The 23,737-nt window shown below is 49.2% G+C and overlaps 4 protein-coding genes across 4 annotated transcripts in view; 2 read left to right on the forward strand and 2 right to left on the reverse strand.

Annotated features, from left to right (window-relative positions):
- LOC110388003 (feather keratin 2-like) overlaps positions 1-23,737 on the forward strand; it is a 906,242-nt gene that overhangs the window by 141,557 nt on the left and 740,948 nt on the right. The window lies entirely within an intron of this gene.
- LOC110387933 (keratin-associated protein 10-7-like) lies at positions 2,557-9,446 on the reverse strand. The gene is made up of 3 exons (XM_021376663.1): positions 9,233-9,446; positions 8,801-9,006; positions 2,557-4,265 (listed from the first exon to the last, which is right to left on the reverse strand). The coding sequence occupies exon 3, from the start codon at positions 4,242-4,244 to the stop codon at positions 2,850-2,852; it is 1,395 nt and encodes a 464-aa protein (XP_021232338.1). The 5' UTR covers positions 4,245-4,265; positions 8,801-9,006; positions 9,233-9,446; the 3' UTR covers positions 2,557-2,849.
- On the forward strand, positions 15,385-17,661 carry LOC110387957 (skin secretory protein xP2-like). The gene has a single exon (XM_021376708.1). The coding sequence runs from the start codon at positions 15,772-15,774 to the stop codon at positions 16,726-16,728; it is 957 nt and encodes a 318-aa protein (XP_021232383.1). The 5' UTR covers positions 15,385-15,771; the 3' UTR covers positions 16,729-17,661.
- The window catches only part of LOC110387976 (proline-rich protein 9-like), a 779-nt gene continuing 401 nt past the window's right edge, over positions 23,360-23,737 (reverse strand). The window contains exon 2 of the mRNA XM_021376752.1: positions 23,360-23,725. Coding sequence (XP_021232427.1) covers positions 23,360-23,725 — 366 coding nt within the window. The remainder of the gene's footprint in view (positions 23,726-23,737) is intronic.

Consider the following 23,737-nt stretch of genomic DNA (forward strand, 5'->3'; position numbering starts at 1 on the left):
AACAGAGGAAAGGGTCTGGGCCACCCAAGGGACTGCTCATTTCCATGGGAGCTGCATGCATAAAACCCTCTGGTGCCTTTGAAAACACCATCCAGGAAGGACTCTCGGCGACTTCTTGCAGCCCGTAATTAGTGTGGCATGCAGACTTCCTCCACCTGCACAGGAGCTGAGGGCGACTGGGGCTAAGGAGGCCTTGGGTGAAGGGCACAGCCACTGCTGGAATGACCCACACCAAATGAGAGCCTGCGCAGAGAGGGGATACCTTCCCAGCATGACATAGAGCAGAAGAGAGGGGCAGCACTGAGGCAACCCAGGGAAGGTGGCTAAATCCCTGCAGTCCCAAAAAGACAAAACCCCTTTCCTGCTCTTTGTTCCCTGTTTGTGCCAGGTTTAAACCCAAGGGGAAATTAATGGTAGCATGAAGCGCTGGCAGGGAGTGGGTTTGAACACAGGCATGACTGCATAAGCAAAGGCCCCATCTTTTTTTTTCTTTTCGTGCCAATTAAACACCAATCAACTATGCTTCAGCATGCTGGGAATCTGAGTGAGGTCCTCCGTGCTGAAGTACTAAGAGGTGGCATAAGTTCTCCTGGAGGAGCAGCTGGAAAACTCCTCACTGATAAGAAGGAGAATATCTCCCACTGATGAACCACAAAGTGCCAGAAAACCAAACTCCAGCAGGCTGCTTTGGTTCTTCCTTTTTCTTAATTTTCTACCCCAAATTCTCTCCAGTATCTTTGAAAAGAATGCCAACAAACAGCATGTTTTCCCGGTCAGTTTTACCAACATTCTGAGAGCAACGCTAACTGAAAGGACGTGTGTTTTCTCCGGGCTTACCTTGTTTTCCACAACTGAAGACAAAAGCACTCATTCCTACGTGTGCTTTCCTTAGCTGCACATCACTCCCCTGAATTACAACACCCTTCTTACCATTAAATGACCCTTCTTAACATCAAATGATCTGACCCAAGATTTTAGGAACCAAGAGCAGGAATCAAAGAGCAGCTAAGCAGATTAAGAGTGTTTTTATAAGCTCCATAAATCCAGTTCATCGGCTAGAACTGGGTCCAGTAGCCTTCAAGTAATCCTAATGTATATTTTAGTGTTTCCAGTAAGGTAACAAAATACTAACCTGATGATAGCATCATGCTCTGTCATCCAAACGTTGTTAATTAGCATCTGGGATGTCCTCTGAAATCCTTTCATCTTGGGCAGACGCGTGGTGCTGCGCAGGGCAGAGTTGCGGGGGCTGTTATTATTCCCAATTAAGCACAGGGGAAATCGAGGCACATTGCTCTGCAGTCACTCAATGAGTCAGGGCCAGTGCCAGGCTCCAACCTGAGCCCTGTGCTTCTGTGCCCACTCCACCCCATGGGATGAGCTCCACAACTCGGGTGATTTGTCCAGCCATCCCAACTCCTGTAGGAAAGCCACAGTGGTGTGAAGTCTCCCCAGAGCCTGCAGTGATGGTCTTCCCATAAAGGAATGCAAAGCACTGGGTTGCAAGAGCATCCCTGGCTCTGCACGGTGGGGGAGGGCCATGGTCACTGCCACTCACGTTGCATCCCCAATTATCCTCCATAGGTGCTCTGAGGAGGTGGGATCTCTGCTCCCATCACACCCTGCGCTCCCACAGAACACAGCTGCCCCGCTCTGACCACAGCCATCTCCTCACCCCCCAGCACAGCCCACGGTGGCACCTCAGGGTCACCAAGTGGGTCGGAGCAGGGCAGGATTTGGGACAGCACGCCAGCCCAGGTCACACCCAGCTCCTCTTGCATCACTTGTTTTGGTGCTCCCAACAGCCATCATCCACTCGGCGTGGACAGCCAACGATTCATTCCCTTAATGATAGGGCATGCCATAGGATTTTTTGTGTATTGTACAGACACTGTTTTTAATAAAGAAGAACCACCAAAGGGCAAAAAGACAAGATGTTTACTCTGAGGTCAGAGAACTATATTTATTTAGGTGTATATATATATATGTATATCATAAGTATACATATATATAGTTTGTTTTCAATACAGTGCAGAGTACACATCTTCAGGCAGCATAAAGAACACAGTTAATCACTTCAGTATCTCAAACATTTACAAAGGAGTAGTGCTACAGCTTTCAGTCTCGTTGCCAAGACTTTCTTTTGTTTATCAGGCTTTGTTTTCCGCATTAACCAAAGCAACCAAGTGAAGAAAAACGTTCACGTATAAAATTTCAGCAGAACCAACTTCTCTGACCAGAGATCCTGCCTCGCACGGGGGACTCCGCTGAAGGCAGCGCGGAGTCAGCAGGGAATGCTGGCCACCTTCCGCAATGAAGGCTGTTGGTTGGAACAAGACTCGGATACATTTTGCTTAGCAAATTTACATTTGGCTTCCAAATCCGTGAGCGAAAACGGCTCTTTTGGAGAACGTGCAGCCTTGGGGAATCTAGGACAACCTGGCTGTCATCTCCTGAGGCCAGGACTGAGCCCAGAGCCCCCCCCGGCTGCTCCACCAGTCCTCTTGATGCTGTCATCAGTGGGACTCCTTAGGCATTTCTACTTTTTTTTTTTTCCCCCCTTTTAAATCTATTCCTTTCAATGAGGTGAGAATTTAGTAACATCCCACTAAACTACTTCTTGCAGCAGACTAAGGAACAAGCCACAGATATCTGGAATGCAGCCATGGAAATGATATTGCACCTTGGCCCAAAATAGAGCTGAGCTACAGGGAAAGGACTGGAAAACAGAGATAAAGCAGAATTAAGCAATAGCAACAGGTCGGCATGTGATACAAGGAGATAAACAGCTCTGCCCCAAAGCCATACCTCACTGGTTTTCCATGGACCCTCCTTTCCCCTGCTCCTCTTTACCAGGGCCATTTGGATGCAGAGCAGTACTTCTTAGCATGACTTGAAATTTTTACTCCACCTGACTGATACTGCTGCTGTGGGACACACTGGGTCACACTTTGCTGTGGGATGCCCTTGGTGGCACACTGCTGTGGGACACACTTGGTGGCACACTGCTGCTGCTGTGCACTGCTCTTGGTGGCACATTGCTGTGGGACACACTTGGTGGCACACTGCTGTTGTTGAGGGATGCCCTTGGTGGCACACTGCTGCGGCACAGACTTGGTGGCACATTGCTGCGAGATGCCCTTAGTGGCACACTGCTGCTGTTGTGGGATGCACTTGGTGCCACACTGCTGCGGGACGCCCTTGGTGACACATTGCTGCTGCTGTGGGACGCCCTTGGTGACACATTGCTGTTGTTGAGGGAAGCCCTTGGTGGCACACTGCTGTGGGACACACTTGGTAGCACACTGCTGCTGTTGTGGGACGCACTTGGTGACACATTGCTGTTGTTGAGGGATACCCTTGGCGGCACACTGATGCTGCGGGATGCCCTTGGTGGCACACTGATGCTGTTGGGGGATGCCCTTGGTGGCACACTGATGCTGCGGGACGCCCTTGGTGACACATTGCTGCTGCGGGACACACTTGGTGACACATTGCTGCTGTTGCTGCGGGACACAAATGCTTGCACCCTTCGTCTGACATGGCTGCGGCACACACGTGGTCACACACCTGGTTGCACACTGCTGCTGCGGGATGCACTTGGTGGCACACTGCTGCGGGGCACAAGCGGTCACATAGCGCTGCGAGACACACCTGGTGGCATGCTGCTGGGGTATGCACGTGGTCACACACCTGGTCGTGCTCTGCTGGTGCGGGGTGTATGTGGTCACACAGTGCTGCGGGATGCACACGGTCGCGCTGTGCTGCTGGGGGATTCCCTTGGTCAGGAATGGCTGCTGAGGCATGCATGTGGTCACGCACCGGGCTGCATGCTGCTGCTGCGGGATGCACTTGGTTGCACATTGCTGTTGTGGGATGCACTTGCTTGCACACTGCTGCTGGGGCATGCACTTGGTCACACAAGGCTCTTGCGACGTGCCCTGGGTGGCACACGACTGCTGAGGCACACAGGTTGTCACACACCTGGCAGGTGGGATGTGCTGGGTCACATGCTGTTGCACGCACTTGGTTGCATACTGCTGCCGCGGTATGCACTGGGTCACACACTGCTGCTGGGAGAAGCTGGAGGACAGAAACCGCTGCCGGGGAACGCAGGGACTCACGTACTGAGGGGTGCACAGTGGTGATTGCCAGCTGTGCATCATAGGGTACGTTTGGGGGCACTTAATGGGGATGCGCTCTTGGTGGAGAGGAGGAAAGGACTGCTGATGGTAGCACAACATCTTAGTGAGGTTTTGGCAGGGCTGGAACGAGAGGTGAGAGAACAGAGCCCTTAGAGAGGCACCCAGCGGGTGCTGGAGGCGTGTCCACCCGCGCCACAGTCCCAGGGCTGCACCCAACCTGTAACTTATAACTCAGAAACATGGCAGTAAGTCAAAGAGTGGGGACATTCAGAGACACATGGCGTGAAATATCCCCCTGGACTTCATCTCCTCCTCCATACCCAGACCTGCAAGGAGGAAGAACTGATTTTTGAGGTCAGAGGAGGAATTCCTCATTCAGAGCTGCCTTCTAAGCACAAAGTCCAGGTTTTCCCCTCTGGTTTTGTTGGGGACCACCTCTGACCTCTTGCTGATGTATTGAGGAAAAAGCCCTGACCCAGACGCATCTCAGATCCTCTGGTCACATCTGCCACAGCAGGAGGCAAGCAGCACCCAAGGCAACATTGCCTGCTGACCCCATAGCACCACGAGCATGCAGAGGCTCACAGCCCGGTCTCAGCATCACCAAGTTCATCCTCGTCAGAGAGCCAAAGCCAATTAAGGGGCAGTGATACCACAGCTGAACACAGCCTGCTTGCATCCCTCCTAGCACCGCGTTCCCTGATACACCAAAGCAGCTCTGCATGTTGTCAGACACCCCCAAAAGCAACCTACAGCAGCAGCACCCCAATTACCGCTAACAGCTGTTCCTCAGATTGTTCACAAGTGGCCCTTGGGGTCGGATGCCCAGCTGGAGACACGGAAAGAACACATTCCCACGCCGACGCAGCAATTCACACTCACTACTGTTAAAAACCTTGCCCACAAAGCATTTCATATGTAAAAAGGCAGCAAGAAATCTGCATTTCCGCAGCCGCAGAGGCTCAGCACAAAGCAGACTTACCCAGCTCCCCGATGAGACCGGTGTTGAGATGTGACCAGTGAGCCCTAATGGAAGCTGACCTTTTATATAGCTGCTAAGTGTGCCCTGAAGGTATGAGGAACTCACGACACAGCCTAATAGCTCCGCACACAAGCTGCCCTGTGTGCAACGCTTGCAGTGACTAGCATCAACGCGCTCATCCTCATGGATGAGTAGTTGGATGTCTGCTCACCAAAGTAAGAGTAATTACCTCCTGTCTAATCCTCCCTGGCATGGTAAGATTGAATGGTATTCGGAGAGGCAGTGGCGGACCCACCTGCAGAGGTTTGGCAAGAGAGGAGTGTGCAAACCATCAGGCAGTGGTGGCTTTCCAAGGCCCTGCTTCCAGCTCTGGAAACCCCTTGGTGGTCCCCATGGGTGGGGCTGTCCCAGCACGTGGCCTCTTTCTGCACACAAATGGCTTTGGGAGCTGCACTGAGTTCTCTGCATCCTTCTCTACCTGTAATCACTGGTTAGGGCAGCATCTCCCATCCCCACTATAATGTCCAGCTGTGTGCTCAGCTGGACGCAGACTCTGGCTCCTCTGGGGGGAAACCAGGAGCTCCCATTGCAATCCACATCACCCCCTTGGGTGGGTGATCCAGAGCCACCTGCATCCTCAGCTCACGTAGCATTGGAGCATGGCTCCCAATCCCAATAATCCCATGATCCCAACACAGTCAACATCATCAGATCAGTGGGAATGCACCAGCCAGTGACTCTCAGATGAGCGGAAAAGATGATCTACAGTCACATCTGATTGCAGCCCTTGCATAACTCAGCTGTCACCAGCAGCACCAGGAGCAGATAAACTTCCTCTGGTCTTGCGGTGCCTCTCAGTGAGTCAACTTCTTATCACACACTGTGCCCAGATCAGAAAACAGGGATATTAATTTTCTGAAGTCACTGAAGATCCAATCAACGCTTTCATGTGTGTTTTGGCACATTAAGCATCCGATAAAGCAACAGTTTCTCCCCACAGAGATGGGGGAATTGGATCAGAGAAGTGCTGAGCCACACCAGCATTGAGCACTGGGGGGAGATGGAGTCCACCCCAAGAGGAGCAGATCCTGAGTGATCCCATTAGAAGCTCAGTTTGTTGTGAGCTGCAGAAATGGCACTCCCATGTGATTATTGAGGCCAGGAAAGAGGTCCATAAGAAGCTTCATAACGCAACTGAATATTAAAACCCAGCACTTCTTTTGTACAGCAATGAAAGCGGTTCTCAAGGTTTATTCATGGGTGAAAAACTGGATTTCACTAGGCAAGAATCGCAGGGAATGAAATGCTCCCTTTACCATAGGCATCTCCAGCACTGAGTGTGCTCATCGTTAGCTGAACCACAAGCAGTGTGGCTTTGTTGTGGCATCCCTCCCACAGAAACCCATTCTTTGATCCAAAGCCATAACTCTTCACTGCTTTTCAGCTCCCAAGCTTGCAGGTCTGATCCTCCCTGCTACTGAGGTGAGCAATTCACATTTGTATTAGTTCTACTCTAGCCCGGATGCAGGCACTGCCCCAAGCTTCAAACAAATCCTCATTTCATTCAATACTTGGATGCAACCCATGAGTACCTACCTAACTCATTGAATGCCCCAGCGAATTTAATTAACTGATCACAATGACGACTTGTCTTTTTTGTCCATACCCCATAACATCTACATGAATACGTATCTAAATCCACTTTCTCAGTGCACTCCCAAGCTGTACACTCGAAGAAAGAAAAACCAATTAGGCTCCTTTTTAATTTTGGCAGCAGGGTGACTCGGGATACTTTCACTGTGCGGCAGCTGAATGAGCATTTCACTCTCACGCGACAACGCCTGTCAAAAATGTGTGCTTCTATGGTCACCTGCTCACACCCCAGTAGGATCCACCTCCTCCCAGCAGTGGATGTCACCTATGGGAACCTCCTGGGCTCTTTTCAACAAACCTGGCTCATCTGGCAGCAAGGGCAATGGCACGAGATGGAGGTGGAAAAATAAGTTACGAATAGGGCCATGGCATGAAGAAGTGTGCAGAGGGAAGATGGAAAACCTCCTGGAGGAGATGCCAGGGGAGACGCTGAGAATCCACTGCCTTCCCTTTAATAAGCCAGGAATCTGAAGGAGCACCGTCACACACACAGAGGCAATTTTGGAGCATGAGCTAACTCCCCAGGAATGCACAGCTCCTGGCCTGCTCCAGATAGAGAAATCTGGCAGAAGAGCAAGCAGGCAAGAAAAGAAGATAGAAGAAACAAGGTTAGGTGCGATCCAAGACACTGGGCTGAAACCTCAGGCAGAGTAAAATTAGCCTTGTTCCATTAAATGTAACAAGAAAATGGTGATTAACGAGACACAGAGCTGTAAAGCAGGAGGGAGCTACAGCGGGGAGCTGTTCAGCAGTAAAATAGCACTTAGCAAAGGACATTGTGCACATAGGGCTACAGCAGAGGCAAGCGAGAGAGCCTTTGCTTGAGGAAAGGATTTGGAGGAGCACCACCACAGACAAGTTCTGCTCAACACCTCACAAGCATGAGGAGAACCTTCAGGTGCCAACCACTGGTTAGGGCTGGGATGGCCACGTCCTCCAGCATCGCCAAGGCCATGTCCTGAAAGCCCTACAAGCCACTAGAGCGCAGCATATGCACATAGAACCACCTCCTGCTGCAGCCTTGCACAACAGCAGCTCAGAATGCATTTCCTGATGCCCTCTGCTCTCCAGGAACAGAGCCTGCCTGACCTGACAACCTGCAAGCTCAGCCCAGACCGCTGCCTTTGCATCGGAGTGCCCTAATGTTTGAATGCCCCTCGTGGCACCAAAGCAGTGCAGGTATCAAATCAAAGCCACTGATGCACCCTGCAGCCCAGCTGGAGCCTCCTGGCCCCATTCCAGCTCCTTACACGCACGTGTGTTTCTGAGCATTGAAAACAACATGGAACAGCCACCAGGCTGCATGCCATGGGCTTCACAGTGAGGGGAAGGTGGAGAATAAGGTAACAGAAGAGAATGAGCAGACACGGCATATTTTTATTGTATCGGACTCATAATTAGAAAGCAGTGTACAGACTGCAGATAATGAAACTTAGCATATTATTAGCCCAGCAAGCTGTAAGCTTGCAGTATAGCTGTTTCAATGATTTAACAGTGCTGAAGGCAAAATACGAACCCCATCACGCATTAGAAAGAAATGCTCTTCCCTGAGACTCCTTACTGTATTTTAAAAGCTTTTTATTACCTAATGAACTCTTGCTGTTCTGCAATTAGCAGCCCCAGAACACCTCTTTGTTCTGGCTGCCACCAGGCTCCGTGAGGTCAACCTCTGCAGAAAGTCTGACTACGTGATGGCAATAGCTCTGGTGACTTTTAAAATCCATGAGCTGTGCTGTGAAGCTTCAACACTGCCCCTGGCACTGTGTCCATTAGCTACACCAGCCAGGCTTCAAGTACGAGAGAAGCCAGGATGGTGGGGCCACCAGCATCTGGATGCACCCAAAACTTGCTTGCCCCACACAGGACAGCAGCATGTGCTCACCAAAGCACCCTGCTGCAGAAAGCAGTGAAATACATCAATGGCAGCCCTTATCCCACCAGGAAGGAGAACACGTTACCATGATATGGCCCATGTTTTGTTCCTCTGCCATCACTTTTCCTTGGGGGAACACTGACTTACCTTCTTGCTTTGCTGTTGCAGGGGCAACACAGAAACAGGAGCTTGCAGTGCCTTAGCTGGGGGTGGGTTTCTCTTGGGTTCTGATTTTGATGTAAAAAGCCACACCTGGGCTGCTCCAAAGGCTTCTCTTCTCCTCAGCTGTGTCTGGGTCTGACTGTGCCATTGGCTTTGCTTCCTGGGAGCACATCCCTCTTGTGAGCCAGGAACTGAAAAACGAGTACTGTATTTACCTGAGGAAATTTGGGAAAACAAACCAAGAGAGACAAGCAGCAGCACTTTCTATTAGAAGCACCAGTAATTAATCCACACACTGGTATTAGGAAGAAGGAATCAGAGATTAGTATTGTTCTGATTTTAATGACTAGCTCAGAGCAATGGAAAGGAGAAGATCCAAGATAAGCCTCTCTCTTGAGCCTGAAGACCAACAATTACCCTCCTGTGCTCTCTTCTTGCTGTATTTTCACTTGTTCTGATTCCTTCCATCACCCAGATGTTGTCAGATGATCCCACTCCAGTACTCAGCCACGTTAGTGTTGGTTTGCAGCCCACAAAGCCTTCCTCGCTGCTCTGGGATTTGCCCCTTCTTCCACTCCTTGGAGGTGCTGGGGTTCCTGTCAGCCAGGGCATGTTATTATGTCAGATACTCTCCACCTGCTGAGTTTTTAAGGTTTCCCTTTTCCATAGGGATTCAACTAGCAGTATGGATTTAGGATTAACACAAGGCATGTTTGTATAATCTCTGAGTCCTCTGAGCCTGATTCTTTTCCTGTAATCTCCTCATGCAGTGGTGTGATGCCATCAAAGTCGTGAGATTGGCATAGGTATGACCCAGATTATCTCCATTAATCTGTGGCATTACATGGATGCAAAAACAGCTGGAGAAGAATTGGTCATTTCTATAAGAGCCTGCAGCTCCTGCTGTTCAATCTCAATTAATTCCATTTGCAGTTGGAAGAGTCCAAAATTGCCATTGCTGAACTACAACTCCACACTAAGTCATATTTTGCACGGCCTTACTATCAATATTTAACGGATTCATCAGAATGCAACTCACCCCACCCACCAGTGAAGCCATGAATCAATGCAAAGGTAGGGGAAGGGCCTGGGGTGTCAGGAAAGTCCTTGTAACCCCCAGGAGCTCTACCTCCCAGGAAGGCTCTGGCACAGGTGCTTCCTCTTGGCCTTTGGGAGGGAATGCTCCTTCTTCTCCAGCATTTTGTATTTTAGCAGCTGAAGGTTGTTGGCCACACCTGAAGCCTGGGAGCTCCTTCTTGTTCTGGCACATCATAAATGCTCTCATCTAAAGCCCCTATGGCTTTAGTCCTGCCAGAAATAACAACAAACACAGTTCAGGCTGCAAAGGCAGTGCCTGCACATCAGGGATATTCAAGGTCTTTTCTGACTCTTTTTGGAAGCATAAAGCATCCTTAATCCAAAGGCAAGCGGTGCCCAAGAGCCTCCCCATTGCCAGACACCATTCCACCATCTCATCCCCTCCCCAGAAGCACAAGAAACTCTGTCTGCACCCCAGCTGCTCCCTGTTCCCCACCAGCAGCACTGCAAAGCTGAGCACAAACTCAGGGTGACCCCTGAGCTGTTCTGCTTTGCAGTTTGCAAGTCTTCGTGCACGGGCCAGAAAGGGCTGGGTGGCAGGCTTAGCTCCAACAAGTCTGCTCCTGAGCTCGGGTGCATGAATGAAGCAATTCAGAATTAGTCTCTTTGATGTGCTGACTGCCTGGAAAGTGTTTCTGTTGCGCCCAATGGGTTTTCAATGAGGCAATGTGTTGTACTTGAGAAGCAGAGCAATTTTGCACCAGCGGTTAGGAATACATTAAGGCTGGGAATTAGGCATCCAAGAGGCAGTGCAGGGGGCTCTGGAACTGGTTGTCATCTCGGAGAATTGGAGGTAAAATATACAGAAAGCTTGAAAATGGAGGTTGGTGAATTTATAGAAGAGCTTTTATAACTCTGAATGTGGAGTCACAGACAATTCAATGCTTCAGCTGTGCCTGCCTCTTGAGAGCAGTTAAACTAATCCTGGGGAGCTTGGGTGCTGCGTTACAGTAAAAAATGAAAGGAATCGCTCAGGGAATAACAGGCAGAGGAAAAAAAAGGCTGTGTGCAGACTGGAGTGCTTGGACATCCCTGTGGGACAGGGGGAAGACGGAGCCTGCAGATGGTTCAGTTACTGGGATCGCAGCAGACAGACCGATACTAGGAAACTCAGTAACTGGTAATTAAGTCTTTTGTCTCAAGAGATGAGCTAATCGAGGTGTCCACCCTAAAGTGATGACAAGCACAATAATAAAGAACAAGATGGGGTGTTAACGAAACAGTGTCTAATTAAGCCATCAGGGTGAGCCCTGTGTTGGGAGATCCAGTTGAGCAGCTCATGAATCACACCAAGACGTGAAATCCAGGAGAGCAACAGTTTCCACAGACGGTTTTCTCTGTGCACAAAGGTTCCAAGGCCTGGATAAACAGAAATCAAGGAGCACCCTTGTGGATGTGAGGGGAGGGTCACAATTCACATCCTGAGCTGAGGTGCTCTGCAGTGCTTCTAAGAAACTCCTCCCTTCTTTCAGACTGAAGTAGTACAGTGGCAGGAACCATTGAGGTACTGAGACACCTCAGTGGTGCATCAGACAACTGCTGGCCTCGATTCAGAGCTGCTACTGTAACTGCTGTACACCTCTCCAGGTATCTTAGAGTCCTGGGGACTTGAGTAATTAATGCCCTGATTAGCACTTGTAAAGCCACCAGGGGGGCTGAGGGTAGCTCAGCACCTCCACAAGCTGAGTGGAACCCGTCATGGCTGTTTCTGTCTAGGAAGAAGGATGGGCTCAGAGCAGTGCTTCTATCAGCTGTGGTGTTGCACTGCCTGGAATTAGTGGTATGGCATTGGGATCAGCAGGCTCAGAGCCAGGGCTCCGCCAGGCGGGAGCTGAGCCGCCGCCGAGCCCACATTGGCTGCCAAGCCACTTTCCTTGATGCACGTTTCTCCCGTAGTTCCCCAGAGGTTTGAGCAAGGCAGGTTTCACTGCATATGGTATTTGCCTCTAAAAATAGTCTTTGTGCAATTCGCTGGGAAGGGGAAAGCAATTACGCTGCTACGATGTGAAAAACATTCACTCCCTATCCACAGGCTGACTTCAGAGCCTCTCCGATGATAATTGCCATCATTTTTTCTGCTGAGGTTGCTGCCGTGGACATGAAGTGACCTCCTGGAGCCTCTGCAGAGCTGGATCCAAACCAGGGCAGAAGGTCAGGATGGCCTCGCCTGGTCTGCAGACAGGGAGCATGTCGCCTCCCCTCCAGCTATGGAAAGTGATTTTCTTTACTCACGGAATGTTGCAAGCTGAGGCTGGAAAATTGACACCCAAATTGGCTGGATATTCCCGAAAGCTGTCTGCTTGCTGAAATGAAAGCAGTGTCTCAACACAGGGCCGTGGTGGTTGCACCTATAGCTGCCTTTGCCTCAGCACTGTACACAGGTGCTACGTGCCCTATTTCTCTCTTCTTGATGGCTGTAACAAAGGTTACTGAAGCTCTGGCCTGAAACTACATTTGCTTTTCTCCATTGCAATAGATGACCTAATGGATTGCACTGTCTCCCTCTGAAAACAGCTGATCTGTCCTCTCCAGGCCAGCAGGTGCATCGTAAAATTCAGGTTTTAGGACTTTATTCTCCCTTCCTGTATTCCTATAGCCCTGCTTTGAAGGGCCATGGTCCTAAAGCAACCTCAGCCAAAGGGTTTTGATAATCACAAAGCCTGATGCTACCTAGAAAGCAGACAGATGGATTATCTGTGGCTGGAAAGTATTCTGCCTCCTGCCTTCAGTGGGGCTATGGCTGCAATTTGTGCCAGCAGAGCATGGGTGAGGCTTCAGATGCAGGCAGATCTCAGGCTGGGACCATCCCTTGCTGGTGACCAGAACTCAGCAGGTTCCAGAGCCAGCCAGGCACCAGCTCAGCCCCACCTGCAATGAGGCAAGAAAGGAAGTTGCATGGGTGAAGTCACGCCATGGCAGAAGAAGACGCGGTCTAAACTTCAGGTGTTCTGTGCTTCAGTTGCTAAATGATTATCAGCAGAGGAAGTTACACCACAGCTGGAGCCAGCGAGTTTGCACCGGGAGCCCCAGCAGCGTTGGGTACCAGCTCAGCCTGTTGCAACGATTGCATCTGCAGCGCGTGCTCTGATAAGGGCTCTGGTAAAATCATGGAGAGGGGTCAAAGATAGACCCGAGACAACCGAATGTGATGAAATTCACCTCTGTGTGGGATGCATCACTGTGTGGGATCAAACTACCCCTACCCTCAACAGTGAGGACGGTGTGATAGTATCCTAACAGCTGTGTGAGATGTGAGGGTTATAATCAGTGAGCTATTTTCACTTCATATGCTTTGAACGTGGAATTATGCTATGAGAATACACTGCGTGCACTACAAACTCCCTTCATCTCACTGCTATATTGAAACATTCTTTTCAAATGCCATCGTAGCACCCAAACCAGCCCACTGTCCCAATTCCATCCCAGTGTGATAAATCTCATATGCTCTTAAAAGTCCCTTTACTCTTCACATGATATATGAAGATAAACTCAGGTCCCTCTTCTGTCATGTTTGCTAGCTGGGAACTACACCATGGACGACAACATGCATTCGAAATAATCTGTTCTGAAATGAAAGAAGAATGAAAGCTATGAAGATCTTAATGGGAAAAAAATAAACCCATCCATCATGAGCTGATAGAATGACTAGAAAATCACTTTAGAGAATTCACTGATGAAAAAGAGGTGGCAGATGTCGAGAATAGGAATAGTCCCCAGGTCTTAAGCCACAAATGCATCCGAAGAAATGGGGGCAAGACCATTAGCTGGCATGGAAGACCTCGGTGGGTCTGCAGTGACAGTGTTAACCAAAGGTGATGACCTTTATGCGCAGAGAAAGTTTTCTGTTGACTCAGATCAGTCAGAAAAAGGATTAGAATGCGTTCTGCACAAAAAGGCTGTCTCTTCACACTGCCTACGTGTAAAACAAGTCTGTGGAGGAAACACACAACGGCAGTTGTGAAAGAATGAGCTCATTACCTGGAGGACTCATCCCCAGAAGGCAGGGCTTTGAAACCATATAAAAGATCCCAAATCTCCACGCTGCTCCATCCACTTGACTTTGCACTTCTCCCCGTTGACGGGTTGGGTAAGTCACAGAATACTGATACTTCTTGTGATGCTTGCGATTTAATGCTAGCTATAATCTCACGGAGGCTTAACATAGGCAGGCTCTTTCAAGAAGTTCTTTATTTAATAACTTTGAACACGCAAAAGATTCCTACAAAGAGGAGAAAATGTGGGCATTGGGTGGGACCAGCAGTCTGGGCATGGCTCTGCAAGGCAAGCTCAGCTTGTGTGTAAATTTGGGGATAGTTAAGTGCTAAATTAGATCCTTTCTGAAGAAATTAGATAAAATCATGTTGGTTTAAGTATAACTGATTCTGCCTTCAGGGAAAGGGAAGGTCTAAGTGGCCTACTGAAGGTCCTTCCAAATCCATTTTCTATGAGTCTGTTATTTATAATATGGTAGTTCTTAAAACTTTAATTTAATTGAGTAATTATTTACAGAAAAGAGATCCGTGAGTATGAGGGGCTGATAGAGCAGAAGGGAGAAATTATTCCTCTTGTGCTCTGTCATCCATGACTTAAGATGCAATCAGGAAAGGAAACTGTAAGAACATCAGATAGTGATCTGGATGATCTGGGAGGATGGGGAAGAGAGGAATGATTTGCTCTGAAGATGTGCTGAGTGGGGCAGGTGCCATGGGAAGGGAGAACACTTGCATACGCACTTGGTCTGTGTTGGCTCCAGTTCTTTCTGGTGGGTCTTAAAAGCAACACTTCCAATTCACACTTCCACAATTCTAACCTTTTGCTTGCATCCTTAGATTGCCTTTAGAAAAAGAGCAGCATGGGATTTGCCAGAGCCACAGCACCAGGCAGCCAAGCCTGGTTCTGCTTCAGCAGAGCAGCAAAGAGAGGGAGTTACATAAATCCTTGGGAGAACCCATTTGTCACGTCGCACATCATTGGCCCTGGGAGAAGAAATCCCTTTTGATTATCCTGATTCATGCGAACTACAGGCGTTATTAGTGATGCTAGTGATGATAGTCCAGAAATGTAGGGCAGCATCACCACTGCTAATTCTTTCCATGGCAGTTGGAAGGACTGTGACACTGTGGCTTTTGTCCATTATGTCACCGTGAAGTGAGTGATGCCATTGGGGTGGAGCTGGCCCATGGGTACCGCTAAGGCTCCCAGTGCTACACAAAGATGTTACTTACTGGGGAGGTCCACCCTGAGGCCTGAATTCCAAGAGAAATCTGGAAACCGTTTTAAAATGGGCAAAACAAAGTAAACCATTTCGGTTCTGTCAGTGTGGAACATTCTGTTGGACCCACATTTATGTTTTCTACTTTTTGATGCACCATTTTTTTAAATGCCAGTCTTCAACAGTCTGTTTTATTATGATTATTTTGACTTCCTGAAACAGCTATCAATCCAGCAGATCTGTTATTTGCCAGCTCCTCTCATCAGTCCCCCAGGAAAGAAATGAAAGGGAGTTAACACTTTGGAAAGAGCTAAGCAACAGGAGGAAGAGCTCTGAAGTGTAAATCAGCTCCGATTTCAAAGGAGTGATTCTACCTCTGCTAGACCTGACAGGGCAGTCCCACTCTGCAGAGCGGAACAGAGGAACAAGATAAGGCAGAGTCAGAGACAGGATGAAAAAGAAAGAGCAAATCATAATTCCTCCTGAGCCAACCTGCCTTGGGTAACCAAGGGCGAGCTAACAGAACGTTAGTCTTGCGGATGATTCATGTTTCTTATAATTGTTTCACTCTCATCCCCATGCAGTTTGTTCAGCAGACACAATAACACTCTGACGTTTCTTTCAGATAATCTTGTTTCCTGCAAAGATGTCTTTGAATCAGATGCAATGCAAGCAGGAAATCATTCTCCCACCTGGCCTGGGCAAAACGATTTCGAAGGAAAACCAAGAGTCTGAGCCCTGCCCTGAGCCTGTCCCATGCCATCAGCAGCACCAATCTGAAGCCCAAGTCCCAGAAGTGACCGCAGTCGTGGTAGTGCAGTATCCAGAAGAAGCAGAGCCATTGCCAGCACCATCGGTGGAATCAGGCGAGGGAGAAGCACCAGCAGTCGTGATACCCGAGTGCCCACCCCAGGAGCAGCAGCAGCAGCAGCAGCAAAGCAAGCTACCATCCACTTTCCCTCCTGTATCACAGCCTGAGCCTGTTGCATGCTCCCAAGAGGAGTCAGCATCCAAAGAGCTGCCAGAGCCAGTCCTTGCTGTCTGCCCTGAAGCTACCCCCCAGCAGAAGCAGGAGAGCAAGGAGATCCCTGTGCAAGACCCTGCTGCCTCTTCTGAACCTGCACAGTGTCCTCAGGAGAAGCAGGAGTGCAAGGAAGTCCCCGTGCCGGTCCCTGTGCAAAACCCTGAGCCTGTACCCTGTCCCCAAGAGAAGCAGGAGTGTAAGGAGATCCCTGCACCAGCCCCTGCTCAAGAGCCTGAGCCTGCACTGTGTCCCCAAGAGAAGCAGGAGTGCAAAGAGATCCCAGTGCCAGACCCTGCCCAAAACCCTGAGCCTGCACCGTGTCCCCAGGAGAAGCAGGAGTGCAAGGAGGTCCCTGTGCCCGCCCCAAGCCCTGCAGAGAAGCAGGAATGCAAAGAGATCCCAGTGGTGGTCCCTGTCCAAAACCCGGAGCCTGCACCGTGTCCCCAGGAGAAGCAGGAGTGCAAGGAGGTCCCTGTGCCTGACCCAGAGCCAGAGCAGAGCTCCCTTCCCGAGAAGCATCCTCCCCTTGAGCAGCAGCAGGTGAAGCAGCCCAGCCCTTGGCCACTGACACAGAAATAACTTGCAGCTGGCAAGGGTAAGCCCTGAAGAGAGAAGCAGGATGCAAGACCTCTCCCCACATCTCACACAGGTCATTTTCCAACGCCCTTTTACTCACCGCAGAATTTCTGTTAAGCACAGCTCCCAGCTCCCCCCCCACTAACACTCGCGTTGTCCCCACTAACAGCCATACGCTACCCGACATGTCAGGACTGCCATAGATAGGAAGGCTCCCAGTGGTGGTGCAGGCATGAGCGGTTGGCTTTCCAGCAACTTGAACCTCTGCCGTCTCCCAGTCATGCCATCATCCGGAGAGAAACCGAAGAGCATGATGGCGGGCTGCAGCCAGGGCTCATCACACCAAATATTCAACCTTCACCCGATGAGTCAATGCATCCTGCAGACCTGCACGCTGCCTCCTGGTTCCCACGCATCCCTCCCCAGCTCCCTGCACGCCAGCACCATCTCCCATCTCGCATTTAGGGCTTTGCCTATCACGAATAGGATCTGAGGTTTCTACTACAGCTACAGCTTAGGGGTTCTGGTCGGTGGCACCAAGGCTTTCTGGATCATGAATCCACATTGCTGAATATTAAAAAAAACCCACTGGGCTAGAGGAAAGGGATAGATTTTTACGAAAGAGCCATCGCCTCTTAATGATCTGCTTTGCTGAACCAGTTGCCATCAGCGCTTTCCTGAGAGAGCTCACCTCAGATTTTCTAGGATGTGTCAGGAGCAGCTCGAGCTGAGAGTATTTATGGAAAAAGTGGAGGTAATTAAATGCAACCCAGACGTGTTTTGAAATAGATTAACCCCCAGCACGGCTTCTAGCTGTCAGACAGGATGAAGGAGGCGGCGTGCATGGTCTGTTACACCCTGCAACATGTTTCACCACACACTGCTGTTGCGTATGTGTTTGGTGCTTCACCTTAATTGTTTTAGGCTGATGTTGTATCCAGGATTTATTTCACTGTGAAAATGAACAATAAAAAAAATGACTTTGAATACCGAGCTGCGAGACTTTTAATAGCTTCTTCTCACAGGGAGAACCAGGGCTCTCAGCTTGCACGTCGCTCACCCCTCAGGCTGAAAGCCAGGTGAATTGGGACTCAAATGTGGGTGATTGAAGGGAATGCTGGGTCTTCTGCTCCTCTGCAGGCACCTGCAAGAGGCCCAGTGCTGCACCAGCCCACGGGATGGCTGATTGTGCTGAAACACTAATTAATTGCATTGAAACACTAATTAATTTCACTGACACACCTCTGCAGGACACCCCACCCCAAAGCAGGACGTGGCTCAGCTTGCATCCTGCTCCATCTGCCCAATTCAAACACCGTCTGCAGGGCGAGCTGCGAGCAGCAGCGCACAGATTTCCCACCCTCGGTGAGCCAGGAGCAATGCAATCTCCCCCAGTTCCTGCTGGATGGGTGTTGGATGCATCCAGCTCCATCACTAGATTGCAGAGCAGCACCAGACACAGCCTCTGGCTTGCAGAGCAGGCTGATGCCTGACTGCAAGGCATCAATATCACATCATTCCCCGCCTCTGCCTCTATGGTAATGTTCCTCCTCTGCTTTTTTTTTTTTTTTTTTACAGCTGGCTGGAAATCAATTAGCTGAGCCAATATTTCCTGCCGAGAAACAGAAACATTCAAAATGCTGTTTCTGATTCTTTTAAGACTAGAAATAATCATTTGGAGCAATCAAAAGCTTCCTTTCAGTGTTAAGACTTCCAAAGACTGCAGCTGTAGTATAGCTGGGACTCCCAGTCGTGACTAATTGCTTTGATAAATCCCACAGGAATGTACTTCAGAACCTTATAGCTTGCAGAAAACTGAGTTTTGCCTGGTTTGCTCCAGCTCAGGATGAAAACAACCTGCAAAATTTCATAGTCCCTGGGTAAATGTTGCAGATCTGAGAATGCCATTTCCTCCATGGGAAACCTGGGTACGCATGGGTCCCTGTGGGTGTGCCTTATATGCACGTGTATACTGAAAAGTGACTCTTTGGCTAGGAAAAAAAGCAAAAGATAATGAATGACACCAGTAAAGCTGAAAAAAATATATCAGGCGGCAAGTGAGGAGGTTAATTACAATTTTATTGCAGCTTGTCCCGAATTAAAGATCAGAAGGAAACAGCCCCACGACTCTTTCATAGTAGAAGATGAATAAACCCGAGATAATGAATTGCGTCTCTTTGTGATTTCTCCAAACAAAGCAGGCGCTTTGCAAATTTCAAGCTATTCAGGCGGAGCTGGCAGGAGGAGGGAGAGCTCGGAAAGATGCATTTGCATCTTCCACAGCCCTTCGTGGCCACCACTGTGAGCTCTACTTCTGCTTGGGGCACTGCTGCTGCTGCTGCTGCTGTGGGATGCTCTTCACGGGGCACTTGGCCTGTCCTTTGGGGGCCTGGCATTGCTCCACCCCCTTTGGAGGGCACTTCTGCTGGCACTGGGGGGGTATTTGCTGCTGCTGCTTCTGCTGGTGGGAAGACATCTCTGCTGAGCCTGGAAGAAAAGCAACGTGCCCCTCCGGTTAATTTGAGCCCTACACATTTCTCTTTCCAGATAGTATAGCTACAGTCACTTCGTTAGCCTTGATCCAAAGCTATCAAGAAGAAGCCTTTAAAAGTTAATTCTGGCAGTACAAAAAACCCCACAACTAGCAAAAAATTGGAAATCCCTCAGGATGGGGCAGTTTAAACCAACCCCATGTTGGTGGATCCAGTTTGTCATAGCTTCCCCGTACTTTGTTTCTGGGCTCTATGGAGCTCTGCTGAGGCCCCGGGGCATAACTGTATGGAAGAAGAAGAGAATGTAGGAGGAAAGCACTGCCCTATTGAAGCTGTGATCCCAACAGGTGGATGGTTCCAGAAGCAGGGGGAAGAGGAGGAGAGAAGCAATGAGTGGGTTTCCTTCTTCTCAGTGTTTTCCAAACATTTCAGTTTTGACAGATTAAGAAACAATACAAACTGTAACGAAATCATGGAGGCTCAAGACCTCAAAGCGATATTTGTTTGGTGCAAGAGGACCAAAAATCCAGGGATACTGCAGCACCGCGAACGTTTCTTTTTGAAAGAGAGAAGAGTTTGACAGCAGCCCCTGTGCTTATGGTCACATCTCTGCATAGAGCACTGAGAACCCAGAGCAGGAGCTGTGTCCCCTGCTGCAAGTGCAAGGATCTGCCCTCCTGCTGCTACCACTTTGTGCACAGAAGCGAGACTCAGAGCCCTGGGAACGCAGGAGGCTGTGGTGATCGGCACACAACTGCTCTGCAAATGCAGAACAAGTTGGCGGATGCCATCCTTCGGTGTCTGATCCTCAACCCCTGGTGGTTATCCAAGAGGATTCTTATCAGCTGGAAGAAAATGCTGAGGGATGACAGGGGTTTGCCGATTGAAAGTCAGCGAGCCACTGTCTGGAGCTTCAGAAACTCTCAAAAGAACAGAATATGGCTTTCACCTTCATGCAGGAGAAATTGTGAGGCAAACGGGCTGGAGTTGCTACCAGAGAAATAAGATAAAGAGAAACCATCCCGTTTCCCAAGAACAGAGCACCATGACAACCCCCCAGTGTTGCTGGATCTGCACGGAGGGACTCACCTTGCGTCGGCTGCTGCTGGCAGGAGGGGAGAAGCCACTGGATGCAAGGAGCCTCCGGAGCAGGAGGCTTTTATACACGCTCCGACAGCAGCCCCGGGAGCTGATGACAACAGATTAACTTGATGACCAGAATCTTTCACAACCAGAACCTGCTCCACTGACACCTCCATACTCCTGGACCTCAGTCAAGGGCTGCAGAGATGCCTCCTCTTTCGGGTGCGGGGGATTTGTTGTTTTTAATTCGAGGCACACCCAATCTGGTAATAACTGGCTAATTTATTAATAATTCGTCTCGTCCCGACCCTGGGCAGAGAGCCCACAGCTGAACTCAGATTTCAGTGCCAGCTCAGATCCAATGTCATTAAAACATATTTGCATAAAGTTGAGGTGTCTCCCTGTAGTTTTGCCTGTGATCACCAGGACAGATGTCGCTTCTGTTCTCCATTTCCTTTCCGAAAAGGGAACGGAAACATTTTATTTTATCAAAAAAAGGAATGGAAATCTTTCCCCCTATATTTCCTTGGGATTTCCCTTAGTTTTTCACTGAAGGATCCAAAACTTGTTTACAAGCACTGGGCTTGGCTTGCTGAGGTCGTGGCAGCAATGGGGATGGATCTATGTTTGAGAAAAATGTCAGTCCTCTTTAATTTTTTTCCAAGGAAGAAACAGACAAATTGTTTCAACAGAAACATTGCCTCTAGCTCCAATGGAAAAGGTAGTTCCAGGCTTCATTGAGTGTTCCTCAACGCTGCGCCCTGTGGGTTCATATTCAGCCCTATGGATTACAGCTCAGTCTCCAGTGTAATGGTGTGATATGCAAAGAGACGATGGACATGGCTTCCACTGGCTGTAGGAGAGCAGAAGGTGCTAATGGAAAATCCCATCACGTAATATCCCCCATTCATTGCTGATTAATCAGGGGTCTTAATGACCGTGAGGTTAACGTGGACCAAGCATCATTCATTTGTTGTAAACGCATGGGAGAATCTTAGCAATGCTCAACACTGACCACAGGTGCATAGGGGAGCGATGTGTCAGGGCTTTTGCAACACATGGTCCATCAGGCACAGGAAGCACAATGGACACTGCCCAGCAGCTCTCTTTGCCACTTCCCCCAGCATGCTCACATCTGTCATTACTGTGTCTGCTGCAGTGCTCGCAGAGAGGGGGAGAAGAGGAAACTTCCATGACTAACGTGGCTGATAGAGCTGGATGAAGAGGACTGGAATCAGTCAGAGGTGACTAATCTGGACAACAGATCTCATTACCAGCTGCACATGAATGCCTGACAGATTTTTTCCACATCTGGAAGTGGGCATCAGTGCTACGCCAGCAGTCCTTTGTGGGGCTAGGGATGGCAAAGTTCAGTGATGAATCCCCAAAGGTTTGTGTTCAACAATGGGAGTTGGAGGTGTGTGGTCTCCATCTCACCTTCCCCTTTCTTGCTGTCTGGTATCTGGTCCACCCACCCTTGGTTTGTCTCTCTGAACAGTAAGGTGTGTTCTAGAAACAGTTTGCCTTCGTGAGATTCAACATTTTGTCTGTCATTATTCCTGTTTAGTGACTGTAACCTTTTGGTGTTGACAGAAATAAGACAAAAAGTAATCTACTGTCAAACTCTACCCCTGCACACAAGGTTTCATTAAATGCTGATTTGGTAACAGTGTTTACACGCATCTAAATATAACTCTTTTCTTTTCTAGATCAGTCCTTCTCCACCCTTGCCATAATGACATGGTAGGTGGGTAATCATCCTCTGTCCCAGACATGGAAATTGTATGGCCATCATGGAGACAGGTGAGCAAGTCACATGCAGGTGTGTAAGACAAAGGGAGCATTATCTCTGAAACTCAACATCTGAACGGTTATAACTCCATCCAGACAATGGGCCTCTGTCATCTTCAGAAGTGTAACTCCAAATACATATCATGTGCTTGTGAATGAATTAAAACCTTATTGTCCCCTGCCAGATGTTAATGAACCTGCAATGTCAAATGCTTTATCAGCTGGGGAGGTAAATTCTCATTGCAGATGGGGAATGGATAGATGACAACGGTGACACTTGCTCAAAGTCACACGAAGAATCTGCAGCAAACGGGGATAAAACTGCAGCCTTGCAGGGCAAGGACCTGCTCCTGAACCACAACAAGGCTCATCTCCTGAAGCCAGATCCCCTACTTTCTGTCTTTAGTCTATGAGGATCATGGGGAAAGTTGCCTGAAAAGGCCATTTTCATCCCCACTGGATTGGTTTAAATAAATAATTAAGATCACACCACTGATCTTAATGCTTCCTCAATGCCTTGTCCCTTGGGTTTGGGTTGTTCTTACTTTTGAAGTATCCTTTTAACAGCTTCTAAGATTTGGTCCCAAAATCCAGAGCCACAAAGAACAAAAATACCATTATTTTGAGGTAGAACGAAACTGTGACATCCGTCAGAGAAGTATTCATTGGTTGATGTTCTGTTTATGGTATTGGCATTGTTCAGCGTTAGGATGCATGCTCAGTTTGCAGCACTGTAGCCACAAATCCTCCATGACCATACCAGCCTTATAAGAGGAAAACTAAAAGAAAGTGTCCTTTGGTTTGAAGGCGTGGGAATCTGGGGACTAAAGAAAGACAGATGACACATCAATGCCATCGATGGTCAATTTTTATTGCTGCACGTAGACATTAAAAGGAAGAGGATAAATATTATTAGACAAGAAGAGAATTAAAGAACAGAAGGGGAGACATCTTCCACCAACTGCTCACAGTACAACCATGGCAGAATATCTCCCCAAGATAATAAAAGATTGGTCAACTGCAATCACCAAGAAAAAAAGGTGCTGGGGTAGCAGACGTAGCACAGGAAGAAGAGATATGGGAAGGAAAAATCAGAGATATATTTTCTAAGTCAAAGAGAGCATGGGGTAACCACATCAGGAGAGGTTTCGGTACGTCACGTGTGGGTCTGTCATCTGTATTCCATTCACTGGATGCTCACGAGCCTGCAGATATTGTAATGCTCCAAAGCATCGGGGCTGCCCGCAAGGCCCACGCAATGAAGGTGATTAGCATGGGCGAGTGCAGACGGTGCCACATGGCTCCAGGCACACGGTCTCGCATGTATCCACGCACTTCTTGGTGCACACCTCCACGCATGGTGCTGGGCAGGGCTCCACGCACTTGGTGCTGCACTGGGTGCTGCACTGCTCCACGCACGGAACCGGGCACTGCGTCGGGCACTGGGTGGCACAGGGCTTGATGCAGGCATCAACGCATGTAGGGGGACAGACATCCACACACTGGGTGGTGCACTGGGTGCTGCAAGGCTCCACGCACTGGGTGACGCACTGGGTGCTGCACTGGGTGCTGCAAGGCTCCACACACTGGGTGCTGCACTGGGTGCTGCAAGGCTCCACACACTGGGTGACACACTGGGTGCTGCA

The sequence above is a fragment of the Numida meleagris genome, chromosome 24 (genome assembly GCF_002078875.1).
Source record: "Numida meleagris isolate 19003 breed g44 Domestic line chromosome 24, NumMel1.0, whole genome shotgun sequence".
In the NCBI taxonomy this organism is placed as follows: domain Eukaryota; kingdom Metazoa; phylum Chordata; class Aves; order Galliformes; family Numididae; genus Numida; species Numida meleagris.